Raw genomic sequence first — 21,229 nt, 5'->3', positions numbered from 1 at the left:
CCCTGCCATTTGAGAACCACAGAACTAGACCATGTGTGCAGGTCCTGAAGCTCTTTGGACCTGAAGCTCCTGGCCACTCCAGGCCAATTAGAAACATGTCGCTTCTAGATGGCACTATTCAGCCACTTCTGAGACCACCTCATTTCCCTGAGGATAAGTCACATCATTTCTTCTGCAATCTGAAAAAGGACTCTCTACAAAAAAAGGAAGCCTGCTTGTTGCCACGTGGAAGTAGTTTTGTTTTCAAATGTCTAGATTCCCATTCTTGATCCTATAATTTTACGATAATTTTTTCTTCACTTCTCTCTCTTAAGTGAGATTTTCATTCTCTAAAGCAGGAAAAAATCACGAGACAAAAGCAACAACTGAGTGCTCTTCCTGTGGCACTGAGGTGGAAATTGACCCATATGATGATTCACTATTATTTACTGGACATCCTTGATTAAACTGTATATTACTTGAGTCTCAGAGCTATGAATCCACTTGGCAGAAAGACGGATTACAATAGTATTTAACTGTCCAACCCCTGTTTATATGAGGTTTTATTGGAATCTTTGTTCAAAGTCTTTCAGACTGTTGGGAAAATAAATCTTTGGTTTAAAGAAGAAAAAAGAAAAGGAACTCTCTTTTCCTTCTGCCCTATTACAGATGTCAGTTAAAACCACAATCCACTCTGTAGAAACCAGCACCCATACATCATCTGGAACTCTGCTATGCAGCTCAGTATAACAGAAAAAATCTTTCATCAGTCTTTGGTACGATTCTAATTCATTTGGCTTTTGAACAAATCACTATGGAAGTTTCAGAAAAGAGAAATAGACGAGAGGAGTAGGTTCCAGAGGAGTCCATGTGTCCTTGGAGGTGGCCTGACATACTACATCATGTATGTCTTTCTGATTTTGGGGGAAACATGTCTCTGGTCTTGTGAAGATGGAATACTTCATCAACATATTATGGATGAGGTAAAAGCATGATGAGCCTTTCAGACTCGTTGCTTTGATGATTGGAATACTGGCCTCCTGCCTCTCAGAGTCTGTGTGGGATGACCAGCAGGCTTGCAAGGAAGCCAGTGAGACCCCGCACCAAAAGTTCAACATGATTGTCCTTGTTTGTTGGCAATTTAGGTTTCATGAATCTTTCTGGTTTTAAAGAATGTTCCCTCAATGAGGAAGAGATACTGGCCACTCCGGGCCATCCTTCTTTGTCACAGTATTAATCCCTTGACTTCTCTTTCTATGGCTCCTGGCTCTTTTCAGGTGGATTTTTCGGGTGGCCAGCCTCATAGTCATGAGGCAGCCAGACAAAATTCCCAGCCTGAGAAGACCTTAAAACCTTCAGAAGGCATTTAAGTGGACTTAGACAAGTCGGCCCAAGAGAAACACAAGATAATTTTATGGGCTGCAGATCATGAAATCAGAGACAAAAGGCACTAAACCAGCACCAGTCTATGGCAAGCCTATGTTGGCTGAAGCACCCTTCTCTTTTTTGTTAGACTCCTGGGAACAGCGACCTTGGACCACTGCTCTTCCACCCTCTGTATTCCTCCACAAAGACAGAGTTCTGGGTCTGTTAATTTGCTCTTCAAATGGCCCTGCTTATCCAGAAAAACAGTTCTTCCCTGGGACATGACTCCATCCTCTCCACAGCTTGCTTTTCAAGGGGCAGAAAGCCACCCTCTCAGATGGGGAAGAAGAACAGAGCTGTAACCTTTATTTCATGCAGCCATTTGCAAAATCTGATTATCTGGGGGCTTTGGCAATTCACTTAGAGAAGACTTGCATTTCGAGTAAAGAAGCACGTGCTCGATATGGCCTCAGCTTTTCTCATCAAATCCAAACCAGATTAAACTCCCATTTGCTCCTGTCTGCTCTGCATCCATCCCCATGAGACAGAGGGAGCTGGTGCATGCTGACTCTCTCCATGGCGCTGTTGTGACTTTCCTTTCCCCATGGCTTTCCTTTCTCCTCCTTCACTTCATCTCTGCTGTGGAGATCTGGATGCCAGCTCGGAGCAGGTGGCCATGCCAGGATCAGTCCACTTCATCCCTCTGCAGCCTTCTGCATGGGCAGGCTCCACAGACGTCCCGTCTCCCCTCACCGACCCCTCCCAGCATAGGAGTCGTGCTGCTGGGAGGTGGAGGGCCCCTGGGGGTCTCATTCTATTTGATTAGAGAGAGTGTGGTTTCCACTGCAGGGCAGCTGGGAGTCTACTGAGCAGGTGCGGGGAGGAGACATAATTCAGGATGATGGACAAAGTGGTCTCCGTGTACTGACTAATCATGGGGATGCTGTCCCTGCCACTTAGTCTAAGAGGTTAGTTTGTATGAGGAAGGGTAGGAAGGATGCCCTGCATATGAGACAAAGAAAGTGCAACCCCAAAGCATGAGCACGTATGAAGGAGAAGGAATCTCTGCTTAGACTCTGGCTCAGAGTCCATAATGCGTCCAGAAACAGCGCCCCTGTGAGACAAACTGGAATAAGACAAACTGCCAAAGGGTCTTAGAGGGACAGGGGTGAAAAAGTTATGGGCCTGATCTTTGAATATCAGACTCTGAGGCTACATATTGTACATGCATATGTACGTGTGCGTGTGCATGTATATGTGTGTGAGTGTGTGATACTGGGGATTGAACCCAGTGACATTCTACCTCTGAGCTTCACCCTCAGCCATATTTTGTTTTTTATTTGGAAACAGGGTCTCACTAAGCTGCTGAGGGTCTTGCTAAGTAGCTGAGGCTGGTCTTGAACCTCTGATCCTCCTGTCTCAGCCTCCCAAGTACTGAGATTATAGGCAAGGGCCACCATGTTTGGCAAACCCTTTGTCCAGGGTGTCCCTTGCAGCACCCTTTCCTGCCTGTGGAACACGTCCTGCCCACTCCCCCACTTGGGTCCTCTCAACCCATCCAGACCTATGGAGCAGAAGTCTTTGGTGCATATGGTCACAGACATATTCTCTGGGTAACACTGGGAATAAATATCCCGGGGACTCTGAGGCACAGGACAAGTTAATATTTGTACCAGATTTGAGATCAACATGTATAAGAAGAGGCTGTGAAGCAGGTAAGACTAGAGACTGCAGCAGGTGCCGGCATCCACTTTCAGGTGCTGCAATCAGAGAGCTTGAGAGGCAAGTGTGGAGGCTCCAGTTTCTACCCTTAGCACCAGCGGGGAACTTTGGCTGTGGCTCTTTCTGTCCTAGTCTCTAAGTGTAAGCCACCTGAAACGGGAGGGTGCACCTCTAGAAAAGGAGGATGACTAACCTGAAATGCTTGCTATATAGAAGAAAATGCTGTAAAATAAAAGATCCTTTTACAATGATGGCACTTATTATTACTCTGAAGTTTCTCCTGTGCTCCCTAGGATTCACAAGCCTTGAGGTGGGGGGTGGGGGATGAAGCACGGCATTGCATTGTGGGATATCTATTTGGAAGCATCCCAGCGATGGCAGCCAAAAGGCTGGTGGCAATGAAGGCCCATGTGGCACTACCTGGGATGCCAACTTAAAGAGGGCTTTTCACAGGACACAGTGGCGCACACTTGTAATCCTAGTACCAGGGAGGCTAAGACAGGAGGAGCATAGGTTTGAGGCCACTTGGTGAGAGCAACTTGGTGAGACCCTTTTTCAAAATAAAAAATAGAAAATAGGGCTGGGGTGTAGCTTGAAAGTAGAATGCCACTGGGTTCAATCTCTAGTACTAAACAAAAAACAAAAACAGAATAAAGAGCGCTTCTTACAAACATTGATCTGCCTTGGGCATGTCAAAAGCAGATCATATAAAATAATATATCAAGTAGAAGGTGAGTATCAAGGCATCCAGGTTCAGGAACTTGGAAAAAAGAGAAAAGCAAAGCGCAGCTTTTATGGAAGCAGATTGATTTGTTGTGTATTTGTTCTGCTGTCTCTCATCAGTGCTGAGAACATTAATGGGCATTGGCAGCTGGCCACGGGGTGGGCACCTCTGGCTCCTACCAACTGTCACAGTAATAGGCTTCTGCAGATTCATTCCCTAGTGATTCCATGGAGGAATTCCCCTGTATAGCAAGGCTGCTGGGCTTGGGTTAACTCTTGGCTTTCATTATTTCATTCAACAAATAGATGCGTTGTGCCTATTTTATACAGGCAGAGTTCCAGGTGCACAGATCTAGCAGGAAACAAGTCTAAGCTAGCAGTTGTCAGCAGGGGCTGTGGAGCCAGCCAGAACCCCACCTTGGCTCCTCACGAGCAGCTGTGGATTCTGGCACTTTTCCAGCCAGTTTTCTCACCTATAAAATGGGGATAAGATGATTGTGAGAACCCAAAGAGTCTCTGTATGTAAATGATTGAAAGCAGTGCGTGGTGCAAAACCAGGGCTAAGTTCCATGTTTGCCTGTTGTCATCTCTGCCACTGCAGACTATGCAGATGGTAAGTGAGGAACAGAAGTAAAGTTTATGATTTGTTAGATAGCTGTAAGTGCTGAAGAACTCTAATGGGGATTATGTGTACATGTCAAGGGAGGAGGAAGTGTAGTTTTGAAAGAGCAAAGATCTCAGAGAGGATATGATGTTGGAGAAAAGCATGGGAGGAAGGGAGAGAGGGAGCCATGTAATATCTAGAGGAGAGCATTCCAGGCAGAGGGCGCAGCAAAAGCCCCAAGGAACAGCAAGGGAGACGGGAGCAACTGGAGGGGAGGGCAGAATGAGGAAAGAGAGTTGGAGGGAGAAGGCACTTCCTGCTCGCATGGTGCTGGCTCCCCTCCACCTGCCACCTGACAGCAGAGCCCGCACTGCCCACACTGACCTGCTCCTGGTGCTGGCAGCGGATCCGCAGCAGCTGGTCGTGGTGCTCCTCCTGCAGGCGCACCGTCTCTGTATCAAACTGCAGCTGCAGCCGCTCCTGCAGCTCCTGGAGCTCGGCCCGCTGCTGCCAGCCCAGCCTCCTCAGCTCCTCCTCGAACCGCCGCTCCAGGTCCTCCTTCTCCTTCTGCAGCTTCTCGCACCTGGCTGCATTGAAGGCTGCCAGAGAGCACAAGATCTTCTAACACATCGGGAAGAAGGGACTGAACTTACCGGGTGTCCATGGTGAGACCACCACAGGGGCGAGGCCAACACGAGGAAGGGGCAGGTGCCCTCGTTTCCGTCATGTGATGCCATCTGTGAAGTGCTTTCCTGTACATTGCATTTGCTTCTCACAAGAGATCCTGGATACCAGTGCACACCCCAAGCCCAGGAAGCTCCCGAGACTCCCCCGGGAGGTGAAACAGCAGATAGGGCAAATTGGGGTTTTTAAGTTGCAATTTTCACATACTTGTCTCTAGAGTAGCTTCTCAGATGGTCTGTGGACCACATGCATCAAAAATAATGGGTGGTTGTTAAAAAACGCAGACCCCAGGGGAAGCAGAACCCTCTGGCCAAGGCCCAGGACCTCAACTTCTAACAAAGGGCGTTGGGTCACTCCGACGTCCCCCGGGCTTTGAGAGCTGTGTGCACACCTATGGAAACTGGAGACGGGAGTGGGGACTCGCTCCTAGGGCTCTGCTCTCCTGGATGAAAAGCTAAATGGGACATTCTCCAGGAGGTGTCGGGGTTTCTTTTTGGATAATGTGAAGCTTTACTAACACCATTCTCAGGAGAATCTGTTCTCCGTCGGCTTGTTCAGGAAGTGGGGAGGCTGGTGAGTTGCTTATTATCCCTTTGCATGGGCATCCTGGCCTTAATCAGAGAGGCATGGTTGACACAGAGTGTGCGAGCAGCCAGCAGGCTCAGGATCAGCTGCCCCTGTGGCCTGCTCTGCCTTGGCGTTTGTGCCTCTTCCATGCAGTGGACAAGAGACCAATGCTCTCAGTCTACGATCTCTTCCTGAACTGCAAGTCTACTCCATGAAGGAGAGAAGCGCCTGGATAGTCTACCATGTCCAGGTCAAAGGGAAATGAGCACACATGCATGCATGCTCTGTTGCTAAGGTGGACACACATGGACACACACACACACACACACACACACACACACACACCATTCAGATTCCACAAAGATTGAGTCTCCATGCTTTCTGTTCTGGGATATGAACTGGGGTGACACTATGTCACTTACAAAATACAGTGAGCAGATAAGTGTGCTGGTTACCCGTAATCTACACCTAAGGCTGGTGGCTGTGGCCAGGTCTATATATCCAAGCTCATTAGGTAACGTTCAAAACACCCTGATCAGACATCCCCTCTATAGGGGCAGCTAATTCAAGTGCTTCTGTGCCACATCTGCTCTCACAGAATTTAATTAGCACGAGGGAGACTGAATTTGTTTTCTCACCCTGGTGCAGTAAGTGGTGGGTTGGCCCCTCTCCCCTGTACAGGCACCTTGCCTTTGTGCGTGGTGTGTAAGAAGCTGCCCAGTGTCCCCAGCAGCCTTCTTAGCCAAGGCCTCAGATGGCCCAGTGTCCTGTGTCCCACTATCTAATAGAGGATTCTGATCTGCCAATGCAAGCCAGGTCTACTGAAGGCTGGGTGGTGGGCGCTGTCTACCCCACCTGTAGGCAATAAGGGTGTAAACTGTTTACCGGGAATTGAAAAACAGACTTCAAACTGACTTATTATTGTCTATCGCCAACAATATTGGTGAAAAATGCCCCCAAAAGTCTTTTGTTGGCTTATGTTCTAAGAAATTATTATGATAATTATTAAAATCTTTTGGAGAGGTACTAGATATTGAGCTCAGAGGAATTCTACCTCCAAATTATACCCTGGAGCCCTATTTTAATTTTGAGACAAGGTCTCGCTAGATTGATGAGAATCTCACTACTTGCTGAGGCTGTTCTTAAACCTGTTATCCTCCTATCTCAGTCTCCCAAATACTGGGATTACAGGCATGTGCCACAACACCCAGCTTAAAGTTTTTAAAAATAATTTAAAAATTGAAATAAGAACTACAAGGGCTAGAGATGTTGCTCAGTAGTAGAGTGCTTGCCTAACATGCAGAGGACCCTGAGTTTGATCCCCAGCACTGCAAATAAACAATAAAACTCACAGAACATAGAAAATTTGGAAGCACAGTACAAGGATATTATTATAAAAATGACTTTTTTTCCTGGACCAATTGAGAATAAGATACTGTTCTTCTGTCCTATCTACCCCAAATTCCTTTGTGTATGTTCCCTGCCATCAAGTACACTTTTCTATTTAATCACAGACAGTCATCAAAACTAGAAAGTGAACATCAATACAATATTGTCACAGTGCTCAGACTTGTTGAAGTTTCACCAGTTGTCCCAATAATGTCCTTTCTAGAAAGAGGATCCAGGCCTGACTCCCAAGTTGTCTCCCTGGTTGGTCCCCTTCAGTCTGGGACAGTTCTTCAGTTTTCCTTCGTGTTCAGAACCTTGACACCTTTGAAGATGCCAGGCGGTATTGTGAAGGGTGTCTTTCAGTCGGCTGTGTCTAGTGATGCTCCTTATAGAGTAAGGCCATGCATGCTCGGTAGGAATGGCACAGGAGTGACACTGTGCTCTTTTCAATGGAGTAATTATGAATTTGGATAAGATCTTTATAACATAACTTTCTTCTTTTCTGTTTATGTAGTTAGGAAAATGATGCATGATACTGATTATTATGTGCAGATTCTGAAAATAGTTTTGTGGTATTAAAGACGAGATTTCAAAATTAGTCCATTCTGGCTGTCAAATACATGAGTTATGCCCCCAGTTATATATGTTATCATCATGTCTGTTCAAGGAAACAAAGGGCTGAAAAGCTTCTGAGCACAGGTACCAAGACAGAGTTTTGTTGCCTGCTAATAAATAGCTATGAAAGGCAGGCTTGGTCAGAGCTTTGTGGTGTCCCATAGAGGTTATGGGAGAAGCCCAGGGGTCCTTCTCAACCTAGGATCAATGTAGACTATGGCCCTTTCAAAGGGAAGTTAATTTGTGGGGACTTCTGGCCTAGGTCTGGTGACAGCAGGGAGAAGTTCCCAGGAGTTCTGGCTCCCTGGCTCTACTTTCCCCAAGGACCCTCCACCTAAGGAAGATACCAGGTATTTCACCAAGAACTTGAGCTACTGGGAAAAAGCTGTCAGGATCCATAGACTGGTAAGAAGTACCTATGTAGAGATAGCTTCATCCTGGAATGACTGGACTTCAACAGAATAAAACACAGACCATGGGTTTCAGTAAGAAAGTGGTAATTGATGGATTAGACAAAGTGTAACTGTAGCAATTGGAGGGCCATCATGAGAAAGCAGAGTCATACTGAGACAAGCACATGGCCCTCTACTCCCTCCCAGGGCAGCCCCATCCCGAGTCCCAGCAGGATTTCTGAGGACATGCGGGCTTGTTGAAAGGTAAAGAAATGAATAAAAACAAATCAGTTACATTAGTGAAAAAATCAAACGACATATACCTCTTTTTTTTGTGTGTGGTACTGGAGATTGAACTGAGGGTTGTTCTACTTTTGAGCTATACCTACCCCTAGGCCCATTTTATTTTTTTATTTTTGAAACAGGATCTCACTAAGTTGCTGAGGGCCTCACTAAGTTACTGAGGCTGGTCTCAAACCCATGATCCTCCTGTTAGCCTCCCAAGTACTGAGATTACAGGCATATGCCACCACTCTGGGATGACCCATACTGTTTAACATGACAGGTTTCACAGGTGCATGAAAAATGTGCTTAAGAATGACCATGACAGTATGATTTGCCTTATGGAAGAAGTAGAGGACTAGTTAAATGATGATAAACCCAGAAGACATAGAGGATAGATTCTATATACAATGGTATTCAGGTAACCAGTAAAAAAATAAGGTACCTCTTTTTGAAATGTCATAGAAGAAAACTATACTATATTGTTAATTTTAAAAAGGGCATAAGAGGCGAGATATAGAAACAATATAATTGCATACTTCTATTATAATAAAACATATCTATATTTTTATCACGCCTGTGATAGGCTGTGTGTTAAGTTCAGTATACACTACACATTGACCATCTTAACAGCATATATTTAATGACATATCTGTTATTTGTTTGCATGCTTTATGAGTAAAAAGATCTAAAAAAAATTACTACATAACATAGAGAATAGCTGGGCATGGTGGCACACACCTGTAATCTCAGTACTTGGGAGACTGAGACAGGAGGATCATAGGTTAGAGGACAGCCTCAGCAAGTACTGAGACTTTTATCAACCTAGTGAGATCCTCTTTCCAAATAAAACTTAAAAAAATAGAGCTCTGGGTATAGCTTGGACATAGAATGCCCCTGGGTTCAATCCTCAGTACCATGAAAACAAAAATACGGAGAACACTGTTTTCTTTTGTTTTTTGTTTTGTTTTGTTTGCAGGTCTGGGGATGGAACCCAGGGGCATTCGACCTCTGAGCTACATCCCCTGCCCTATTTTTTATTCTTTATTTTGAAACAGGGTCTCACTAAGTAACAGAGGGCCTCACTAAGTAGCTGAGGCTGTCCACGAACCACAATCCTCTGGTCTCAACCTCCCGAATGCTGAGATTACAAGCATGCACCACCATGTCGGGCTACTGGGTTTTGAAGGACTATGGTGTCCAGTGATTGAACTCTGTTTTGCCTTCAGTTTTATTCATGAGAGTGGGAGGATGGTTCAAAGACCTGGCACTATTTGGGAACTAAGAGATGATAGGTTTTCATTCCAGGGCTGTCCCTGAATTGCACTGTTGCCTTATATAGATCACAAACTGTGTAAGCCTCAATTTCTTCCCCCCAGTACTGGGAATGGAACCCAGGGACATTCTACCTCAGAGCTATACCTCCAGTCTAAGTTTTAGTCTATTTATTTATTTATTTATTTATTTATTTATTTATTTATTTATTTGGTGTTACTGGGGTTCCTGGAAGCCCGTTTACCTCTGGGCTACACTCCCAGACCTATCTTGTACTTTTTATTTGGAAAAAGGGTCCCTTAAGCTAGCGAGGCTGGCTTCTAATCTGCGCGATCCTCCTGTCTCCACCTCCCAAGCGAGGGGATGACAAGCGTGCGCCACCACGCCCGGCTAGTCTTTTTATTTTTGAAACAGGGTCTCACTGAGTTCGAAGGGCCTCACTAGGTGGCTGAGGATGTCCTCTAATGGAGATCCTCCGGTCTCTACCTCCTGAATTCCTGGATCACAAGCTGTGCCATCACACCCAGCATTATTCTTTATTTTGAAGTACGGTCTCACTAAGTGGTGCATGGCCTCACTAAGTTGCAGATAAGGACTCACTAAGTAGCTGAGGCTGTCCAAGAACTGAGATCTTCCTGCCTCCCAAGTACTGGATTACAAGCTTGTGCCACCACTCTCAGCTTGGTTTTGTTGTCCATAAAGTAGCAAAGTAACCACTTACTGTACATAGAGTTCCACTCTCCAAATACACAGGAGGAGAGAGGTAATGTTTCCATTCTTCTCAGGATCCTGCTAACAATCCCCAGGCCTGTAGAAGGTATTGGATAATAAGAGCAGCTGGGGCTCCCAAGGAAAGGGCTCCTTTAGCAGAGTCCCTAAAGAAACAAATATCATCTTGCCTCTGGGAAACCTTCAAGAATGTGTCAATGGGGTATTTTGCAGGCAGAGGTGAAAGCAGGCTCATTTATCATTAGACAATATCTGGAGTCTTACTTTCATTGTTCCTCTTTTTTTTTATTAGTGTGAAACCACCTGGTACATTACAGTAAGAGACTAAAAACACTGTAATAAATCTCTAGAACCCAGAAAACTGAGAATGTAAATTCTTCAAATTATAGGATTATGATTTTCCAAGAGAGTATAACTCTTGAGGGAGAATAATTCATATGCAGAAGTTTGAAAAGCAAAAGCAAAATTAGGATCTAAATAATTGATCTTCAGTAGTAACGAGCAATGCACATACACAGAGATGAGATGTAAGATGCTTAAAATATTATTAAAGCTGCATTTGGAGCATTATCAGACATACATAATATAAAGAGATGAATCTCCTCCCTTATGAATGTAAACCAGTGAGCTGCGTGTGATGCCTAAATCCACAGCAGAGTGAGATTGCTGCAGAAATCCTTTATAAGACCAGCTTAATCGCAACCACAGTTCATAACTCTTGTGAGGAGAGTACTTAGTAGGAGCATTTGCTTTAACCAATTGCCCCAAGTAAGTCCTGGATAATTATAACTATTCATTGGCTGTCCAAAGAGGTAACAGAGGTAAGTAGTACTAGACTTAAACTGAAGACAACCGTCTGGATCTATATAGCTCATGATAAGGGCATAAAGAATAATATTGAAGATGCTGACTGAGAAAAGTAGGGCTTAAGAGCCCTGCTAACAACCAATCTCCATTACCACAAAATCAGCGCCTTTCATAGCCAGAAAACACCATCACCAGAGAAACAAAAAAATCACCAGGCTCCAGAGAGAAAGCAGACTGAGAACAAAGCTCAGAGCCACAGAGGAGATACACCGGCCTCACGCACGAGGACGCGGCAGCAGCGCTTTACTGCTGGCGGCAGTGGCGAGTTCACCCGACGGCTATAGCAAGCCGAGGTGAGCCGCTGCGGGACAGCCAGGTGGGATTTCTCGGCACAGGGAGCATCTAAAGCTCCCAGTGGCTGAGCTCAGCACACGCTGTAGGGATTCAGAGTGGAACTCAAAACCAAGAAGAAATACACCAGCCTCACGGCCGAGGGCGTAGCAGCGGCACCATATTGCCACCGGCGGCAGCAGCAGCGATTTCACCGAGTCCAGTACAGCTACATTTGCGTACTCAAGAACAGTGAGTCAAATTGCAGGCCACAGAGGAGAAATCCCAGTACTGTACTCCCTGGGACTTGACCCAGTCGGGGAGTGGCGGTGGCAGAGATATCACACCATAGGAGAACGTGCAACCTGGCACCCCCCACAGTCTAAAGCAGCCTCTATAGACTCTCTGGGTCGGAGACTCTGTGATACAACCCAGTAAAGGAGTAGTGGGGTCTGAGATACTACTGACTTGAGATCCAGAACACCTTAAGTGAAGTCATAGTGAGCCAAGGGAAGAACCCAGAGAAGGCACAAACTTTTGAAATAATGGGAAAGAGGAATAATACTGGAGCAATGAATGCCCACAACCCCACAACATCAGAACCCGATAAAACAGAAAATCAGAGATTTCTAGAAGATCAAATCAGGAAAATAACTGTAGAAATAATAGAGGTGCTTCGAAAAGAACTCAGAGAGAGCCAAAAAGAGATAAAGGATGCAATTAATGAAGTAAAGGCCTCAATTCAAAGCACAAACAACCGATTAGACCACATGGAGAACAGAATCTCGCTCTTAGAAGATGATCATTCCAAAAATGAATGCATAGTTTCTAATCTAGGAAAAAATATCCAACAGCAGGAATCTGACATTGAAGAAATATGGGCCCATTTTAAGAGAGCTTTCCTAAGAATAATTGGAATAGAGGAGGGAAAAGAAAGTGAAACCAAAGGGATCAACAATCTCTTCAAGGAAGTAATAGCAGAAAATTTTCCAAACAGAGAGCAAGAGGTTGATACACAGGTCCAGGAAACTTATAGAACTCCCTTTAGACAGGATCGGAGAAGAGGATCCCCACGCCACATAATTGTCAAAATGACCAATGTGGAAGCCAAGCAGAGAATCTTAAAGGCAACAAAAACAAAGGGCCAAGTGACATTCAGAGGCAAACCAGTTAGAATCACTCCAGACTTCCCAAACCAAGTCATGAGAGCCAGAAGGGCTTGGAGTAACATATTCCAAACTCTGAAAGAAAACAACTTTCAGCCAAAAATTTCCTACCCAGCAAAACTTTCTATCAAATTAGATGGAGAAATAAGAAGCTTCCATGACAAACAGAAACTGAAGGAATTTATGTCTTCAAAACCAGCACTAGAGAAAATACTCAAAGAGATTAACTACAAAGAAGAAATAGGTAACACACACCAGAACCAGAGAAACAAGATTTTCCATCCAACAGACAACTAAGATTGATTATCTGTGGAGATTCATTATTTATGTTAGTCTTTTACCTATCTCTAAATTGTATTGTTTGCTTTTATTGTTGCTAATTTTTAGGATTTCTAGTTGGAATATTAATATACCTTCAGATATAGCATTTGGAAATATTTTATCCCATTCTATTAGTAACTTTTAACTCTGTTTACATTGTCTTTGGATATACAATTTTTTTTATTTTTTAGGGAGTTTGTATACTCTTCTGTTGCCTGTGCCATTGAAATCATATCCAAGAAATCACTGCCAATTTCAATATTGTGAGGTTTTATGACCCATATTTTCTCCTAAAAGTTTATAGTCTTAAGATTTATATTTAGGTCTCTTATCTATTTTGAGTTAATATTTGTATATGGGATTAGGTAAGGGTCCAATTTTATTCTTTTCATGTAATTATTATTCTTCAACAATATTTAGTTAAAAGATTATTATTTCCACCACCAAATGTTCGTGGAAACCTTGTCAAAAATAACTTGACAATATAGGGAAGAATTTAGCTCTAGACTTTTATTTAACTCCAATGGTTTATATATCTGCCTTTAGAATAGTACTACACTGTTTCAATTATTGTAGCTTTATATGGTTTGAAATCAGAAAATATATATCTTCCAGCTTTGTTCTTTTTCAAGATCGTTTTGGGTATCTAGAGTCCATATTCCATATTAGGACAGATTTTTTTTTCTGAAAAATAAATATATAAATATATGATAGTTTCACCTAAAAAAATAGAAAAAAATATTCTCTGGTAAGAAAGAAAATAAAAAGAAATATTGAAATGTTATCTTTAAGTCATCAAAAGCTTGGTATCAGACAAATGAAACTGTTATGAGAGATTACCATTTTTAATTTTGGATAAATTGCTATAATACTAGACGTCAACCACTAAGCCAAGCATGGGAGGGAGGGATGGGGAGAGAATGGGGTGGGGATCGGGTGGGGGCTGACTGGGCGATGTGTGCATGTATGTCTACAAAAGTTTGTATCCCACTATGATGTATGAATACAGTGCACCAATAAAAAAAAAGAATAATATTGTACTGCTTTTCATGTCCTAATGAATGCTTTAGCTATAATAATTATTAAATAAACATCAAAATATGAAATTATATCATGTATGTAATGAGTATATACATGTAATTACTATATATACAGTATATATAATATATATGTATTATACATATACAGTAAATATCATATAGGCATAAATAGTATGTAATATATGTAACTATTAATAGTTACTGTCATTATATATTGGTGAAAGGCAGTACAACATTTATAAAGGGTAAGTTGTTTCTTCAGGCTATGGGGAGTCATTGAAGAGACAAAATACCTGTTAAGTAAAAAAACTAATTTAAAAATGACCCATAGGACTGGGGATATATCTCAGTGGTAGATCACTTACCTATCATGTGTGAGGCCCTGGGTTCCATACCCAGCATGGCAAAAATAAATACATAGCTGGATTATATGGTGGTTATTTCCAAAAGAATTAAAGGCAGAATACTATGGTAATACGTGGATATCCATGCATGTAGCAGCACAATAGACAAATTAGGGAGCCAACCTAGGTGTGCCCATCAACAGATGAGTAGAAAAATGTGGTATATAAAACAAAAGGATTTTATTCAGCCATAAAGAAGAACAAAATTATATCACATGCGGTAAAAATGGATGGAACCAGAGAATATTATGCTAAATGAGAGCAGTCAGCCTCAGAAAGTCAAGGACCATGTTTTCTCTCATATGTAGAGGTTAGGGAGAAATAGGAGGCAAAAAGAATTTAGAGAAATGAGGAGAGAGACCAGTAGGACAGTGGAAGGGGTTTGAGGAGGAAGGTGGAGAGAGAAAAGAGAATTGATGAAGGATAATGTTGTGTCTAGATATAAAAGTATCAGCATCAATCTCACTAACGTGTGTGGGGAGGAGAAGGTGGGAGCAGGGTGGTATCTGGAGGGAAACATTCCAAGTACTGTGTGCATGTGTTTTTGTATCACTTTGACCCTCACTATTTGTATGATTAAAATGCACCAATAAAAGTATAAAGTAAATAAGCTGGGAATGGTGGTGCACGCCTGTAATCCCAGTACGTGAGAGGCTGAGAGGAGAGGATCGCAAGTTTGTAGACAGCCTCAGTAAGTAGTGAGACGCTCATCAACCTAGTAAGACCGTGGTTAAAAATAAAAATAAAATAGGGCTGGGGGCACAGCCCAGAGGCAAGAGAGAAAATATGATTTTAAATTGCATAATCTCTTTAGAGCATTTCGGTGTTGTGAATTCTTAATATTTGTTAGAAAATTTCCATAGCTTCCTACTTAACATTCTACAGTTGATATAACTCATACCCCCTTATTGTTGGATATTTAGTTTGTTTCCCAGATTCTCAACTATAGATAATATAGCAAACATGTTACCCATATGACCCTTTTGCTATCTTCATTAGGGTAAATTTACATGCGATTGAAAAGCATGAACTCCTTGTGCAGTGCAGGTGTGTGTGTGTGTGTGTGTGTGTGTGTGTGTGTGTGTGTGTGTGTGTCTCTCTTTTGGTGACGAGTCTGAAACATCTGTGGCCACCAGGGGGAGACATGGCACCTGAAAATGCCGTCTGGGGCTCAGACCCTTTGTTCAAACTTGTAAGATCACAGTAACATCATTGAACAAGATAGGTCTAATGAAACACTGCTGCCTGGGATCCTGGACACACTGCCATGTCTGTCTGTCTCTCTTCTTCCAGATGAAAATGTTAAGAAAGAAGAGAGGGAAAGAGTGGCTGCAATCAAAGCATGCACTGTTCATGGGCTCAGAGTGTGCATGAGAGTGAGAAGCCAGAGCATTACCGAGTGTCTTGTCACCTGCGGATTCACACAGCATCTCCAGGGCCTGCACGGAATGGGAGCCGATGCTGTGATCACAGACAGCCTCTGTAGAGGGCATTCTGGGTGCAAGCCCTTGCCTCACCTAGACAGGTAGTGTTGCCCACACAACAGCCCTTAGTGTCCAGTAGGTAGCCCAGTATCCATTTGCAAGGAGCAGGAGTACAACTCAGAAAGGGCAGCTCACTGATGCAAGGTCAAGGAGTGGAAGGGATGGGCCCTTCAGCGTGGAGACCGGAGCATGACTGAGGGACTCTCCAGTGATGCATGAACCTTGTAATGGCTCAGAGCTGAACCTGGCTTGGGCATATCTTCCTTAAACTCTGTTCTGAATTATATCCCTTCACCAGTCTCTCCCTCACCAGTGGGCAAGGTCAATGCCACATCTGCTTTTGTATTTCATGCTCAGATAGGTCAGCAGCGAATAAATAGTTATAGAACTGGGTGTTGCTCAACGGTAGAGCATGTGCACAGCATGTCCAAGGCCCTGGCTTCCATCCCCAGCACCAGAAACCAAAACTCAAACAACAACAACAGAGTGTTCATTGAAGTAGGGGGCACCTGTGAGTGCCAAATGTAGTTCTAGGCATGAGGATGAATGGACATGCTGTTGTGCAGGGCAAATACACTATGAGTACATTTAGATAGCCAAATTTTAGAGAGCAAATACTTTACAAAGTCAAGTGGGGGAGTGCTGGAGAAGAGGAAGCCTGCTCTAGCTAGACTAGGATGGGAGACGCTGTTCCAACAGACTTGAATACCAAGAAAGGTGAAGAATGTGGTGGGAGGGGTCCAGGTAGAGGGCCTTGCAAGTGAAAGGCCCTGGAGGGGAACAATTCTGGATACTAAAGAACAGAAGGACAACAGTGGGGCTCCAGCATCCATGGAGCAAAGGGTGGAGGGAGGTCAGGTTCCAGAGGTAGACAGGGTCAGGTCACATAGGGCCTGTGGTTCCTGCAAAGAACTGTGCTCTGTCAACAGTAGATCGCCCATAGAGTGTCTCACACCAGGGGTAATGAGATCTAATTTAGTTTTAAAGTCCCTTTTGTAGTTGCATGGGAAACTGGCTGTATGTGGCAAGAAAACCTGTGAAAGGAATGTTTTGAGGCTCAGGCATTGAGATTTAATAGTGATTTAGACTAGGTCTGTAGTGTAGGAGGAAATGGACCAATTAGAGTACATTTGGGAGTCAAAAACACCCCGACATGTGCACAGATTAGATGAGTAGATGAGAGCCAGACAGGAATCCAGAACGCCTCTGGCTGTGGTCTGAGCAACTGGACATGGTGGTGTTCTTGAAGGAGACAGGAAGGTCAAAGGAGTCTGACTATAGACAAACACTGCCCACTAGGCACCACACAAACACTTGCAGAATTAACACCTCAATTAATGGATACTCAGGGTCCCAGAGTTCACAAATGGATGCTCTGCTGATCCACCCTACTTAGGAAGGACCTTTCTGGGTACATGAGATATTATCAATTATCATGGAAAATACAAAATTCAGGACTGCCCAGTCTTGAGAAGACTCATGACACTGGTGACTAATGAAGTCCTCTATCAAGCGCTCACACCCTGTGCTCTGTTTTATAACAGCACTGAGATCTTCAAAGTATGAGGCCTTGGGAGAGGTTCTAGTTATCGTGTGTCCCCACTGAAGTTGGGCTGTGCTGATAGGTTATTTTCTCGGAGAGTCTGTAAAGGGGTTATGGAAGTGAGGAGTTACAAATAGCTAGGCAGTGAAGAATCGAGGACCCTGCAAAATATAGGATTAATAAAAATAAAAACAAGGAGTGAAGTCGGTTTGGCCTTCAGTGATGTGGCTAAGTGCTGTTCTCATAGTGCTATGTGATGGAGATTAGCGTTTTGGTTTCTGAGACTGGCCTTGAACAATGTGGCCACATGCTGCTCCAAAAACTGATCACAGAAAATGTAATAATGTGCCAGGCGTGGTGGTGCACGCTTACAGTCCCAGTACTTGGGAGGTTGAGCCAGGAGGATCCGGGTCCACAGCCAGTCTCAGCTACTTGACGAGGCACTGCGCAACTTAGTGAGACCTTGTTTCAAAATAAAGAATAAAAAATAGGGCTGGGGGTATAGCTCACTGGTAGAATGCCCTGGGTTCAATCCCTAGCATCACACACACACACACACACACACACACACACACACACACACACAAATAATGTAATAATGTGCATATGTGATTCCAAAGCTATAGACTGGACCAACAACTTCATGGGCAAGCTGAGCAGCTCATGACTCACAGAAAAGGGGAAAGAGAGAGGACAAGCAGGACGAGATGCACATCACCATGGAGAGGAGGTGGGTGAGAAAGAGGAGATGGAGAGGGGACGGGAGCCCCAGACTGGAGCCTCCCTGGCCACCTTCTCTGTCAGCTCCCTCCTCCCCCAGGTGGGAGCTTATTCTCTATTTTATTTGACTTAAAGTAAAGTTTTCAGACTTTTACATGTGCTCTTCTGCTGTCTGTGACTTCACCGGTCAACTTCTGAGACAGAAGACCCAGTAAGAAAAACTTTAGAAGGACATGGGTGCTTTGTAAGGGAAAGTGCATTCTGCAGGTGTTAGGTGTTTTGAATGCTTGGCAACAAAGACCAAGATTTCTTTTCAAAATGGCATTTTGTTTAATTAATTAATTAATTAATATATCTATTTATTGTGGTACTGGGGATTGAACCCAGAGGCAGTCTACCTTCGAGCTACACCCCCAGCCTGACTTTATTTCTTATTTGGAAACAGGTCTCTTTGAGCTCAGAAGACTCTTCACTAGCAAAACAAACAACCCAATCAAGAAATGGGCAAATGAAGTGAATAGACACTTCCCAAGAGACAAAGGGCCAATAGATACATGAAAAGATGTTCTACATCACTGGCCATCAGGGAGATGCAAATCAAAACTACACTGAGATTCCATCTAACCCCAGTCAGAATGGCAAGCATAAAGAAATCAAATAACAACAAATGCTGGCGAGGATGTGGGGAAAGAGGAACTCTTTTAAACTGTTGGTGGGAATGCAAACTAGTTCAGCCACTATGGAGATCTGTGTGTGGAGATTCCTAAGAAAGGTGGGAATAGATCCACCATATGATCCAGCTCTACCACTCCTGGGTATCTTTCCAAAGGGGTTAAATTCAGAGAACTACAGCAACATATGCATACCTATGTTCATAGCAGCACAATTCGTAATAGCCAAAATATGGAACCAACCCAGATCTCCATCAACAGATGAATGGATAGCAAACCTTTGGGAAATACACACAATGGAATTCTATTCAGCCATAAAGAAGAACAAAATTATATCATTTGCAAGAAGATGGAAAGCCCTGGAGAACATTATGTTAAGTGAGATCAGCCAAGCACAGAAGGAGAAGATACATATGTTTCCTCTAATATGCCCAAACTAGGAAACACAGGATACCAGTGGGACTCCAGATAATGGAGGGTAAATATCAGCAAAGTTTGAATAGAAAGATAGGAGAGGAGGAAGGCTGATCTTGATTAATGAGGGTCTACATCCTAATATGTGTAAAATTATGAATAAGACATGGTAACCTGGACGACCATTGGTGGGAGGGGGAAAGGGAAAACGGGGGCGGGGGGGGGAGAGGGCACCAAATATAGTTTAAAAATGTTCAATAAATATTTTGTTTAAAAAATAGAAAAAGAAACAGGTCTCTTTGTAGATACCGAGCGCTACCAGCACCTTTCCCTCTGTGAGTCTGGTACTCTGAGTCTTCTCAGTCTATGCAGATGGTTGATATCAACGGGGCTGGATTTAATACTGAGTGAAGGTCAACCTCCACACTTTCACAGATTTGGAGTCTAGGTCTCTCTCTGCCTCTGTTGGTAGTGTATGCCTCTGAGACCAAACTCAATGTAGGAGTCTCTGTTCTCCACAGCTTGGGCTAACTGTGGGGATGGGAGGGAGGAAGAAGGAAACTCTAAAGCACATGATGTACTTATTCATATCCTAGTCAACCACCAAGCCAAGCATGGGAGGGAGGGATGGGGAGGGAGTGGGGTGGGCTGGGTAGGGGCTAACTGGGTGATGTGTGCATGTATGTCTACACAAATATTTTACCCTATTATGATGCATGAATACAATGCACCAATAAAAAAATTAAAAAAAAATGATTTTGAAACTGCAAATAAATAAATAAATTAGAAACAGTAAACAAAAAAGGTCTCACTACTTGCTGAGGCTGTCCTCGAATCTGCGATCCTCCTGTCTCTGCATTCCAAGTACTGAGGTTACAGGCATGTGCCACCATGCCCAGCTCAAAGTGACATTTTAAAGTGCACTAGCATTTTACTCACCAGCAGGTCAAACTTTGGGACTACAGTCCCCAAACTGGAGCTTCCAGAGGCCTCAAGATCCCCAGATAGATGTATGTCAGGAGGGTTAGGGTTAGGGTTTGCCTCACATAGAATGACATTAAATAACTTACTGGCTGGGGCTGGGGCTCAGTGGTAGAGCACTTGCCTAGCATGCACAAGGCTCTGGGTTCCATCCCCAGAACGACAAAAAGTTAGTAAGTAAATTACTGTACATGGAATCCTGGAAGTAGAATTTCCAGACAACAGAGATTAGAAAGGGCAGAAGGAAGAAATAAAAGTTCAGGAAGGGAAGTGGTCAGAGGGGAGGAGAGGAGGTGAAGGTGGGGTCGGGGTCCTCAGGAGCCCTTTGGGTTTCTGCAGGTCACATCTCATCTGCCAAAGGAAGCAGCTGAGCACCTTGCCTGGTCAACCCACAATGTGGGTTCACCCAGAGGGCTACGTGATGGCTACTGTGTTCTGCCTAAGAAGACAGGGAAGGGTTACAATATTTTAATTGTGATTTATCTGCAAAATAGACCCCTAAAGACATTAGCTTCAATTAGAGGGAAACTGCTTTTTCGAGAATTACTTCCTCCCCACTGACATGAGACATCAGTAGTAATTACCAATGCTTGGCATTTTAAAGTGTTTTATAGTTTTAAAAGTTCTGTAAGGGGCTGGGAATATAGCTCAGTCACAGAGCACTTGTCTAGTGTGCAAGGTTCTGGATTCCATCCCTAGCACTACAAAAAACAAGAAAGGTTCTTATTAATTTGCTTAACCTTCACAATAACAATATTAATACAACAATATTAATGTTTTTAACTTTCACAGCCAATTATAGAGTGAAGCAGGAATTTCTGTTGTGGTGTGTGTGTGTGTGTGTGTGTGTGTGTGTGTGTGTGTGTGTGTGTTACTGGGGATGGAAACCAGGGACATTCTGACTCTGAGTTCCACCCCCAGTCCTATTTTTCAGTCTTTTTATTTTTGAAACAGGGTCTCACTGAGTTGCAGAGGGCCTCACTAAGAAGCTGAGGCTGTCCGCGAACCGCGATCCTCCGGTC

General features: G+C 43.7%; 1 protein-coding gene across 6 annotated transcripts in view; it reads right to left on the bottom strand.

The window, feature by feature from the left end:
- Positions 1–21,229, bottom strand: part of MTUS2 (microtubule associated scaffold protein 2) — a gene marked incomplete at both ends in the record, with an annotated part of 419,292 nt that overhangs the window by 15,037 nt on the left and 383,026 nt on the right. For all 6 annotated transcript variants that reach the window (XM_080688795.1, XM_080688796.1, XM_080688797.1 and 3 more), the window contains one exon: positions 4,778–4,992. In XM_080688795.1, the coding sequence (XP_080544921.1) occupies positions 4,778–4,992 (215 nt within the window). The remainder of the gene's footprint in view (positions 1–4,777; positions 4,993–21,229) is intronic.

This window comes from Muscardinus avellanarius (genome assembly GCF_963383645.1).
Source record: "Muscardinus avellanarius genome assembly, chromosome: 2".
Lineage (NCBI taxonomy): Eukaryota > Metazoa > Chordata > Mammalia > Rodentia > Gliridae > Muscardinus > Muscardinus avellanarius.
This window is presented reverse-complemented; position numbering and strand designations above follow the sequence as displayed.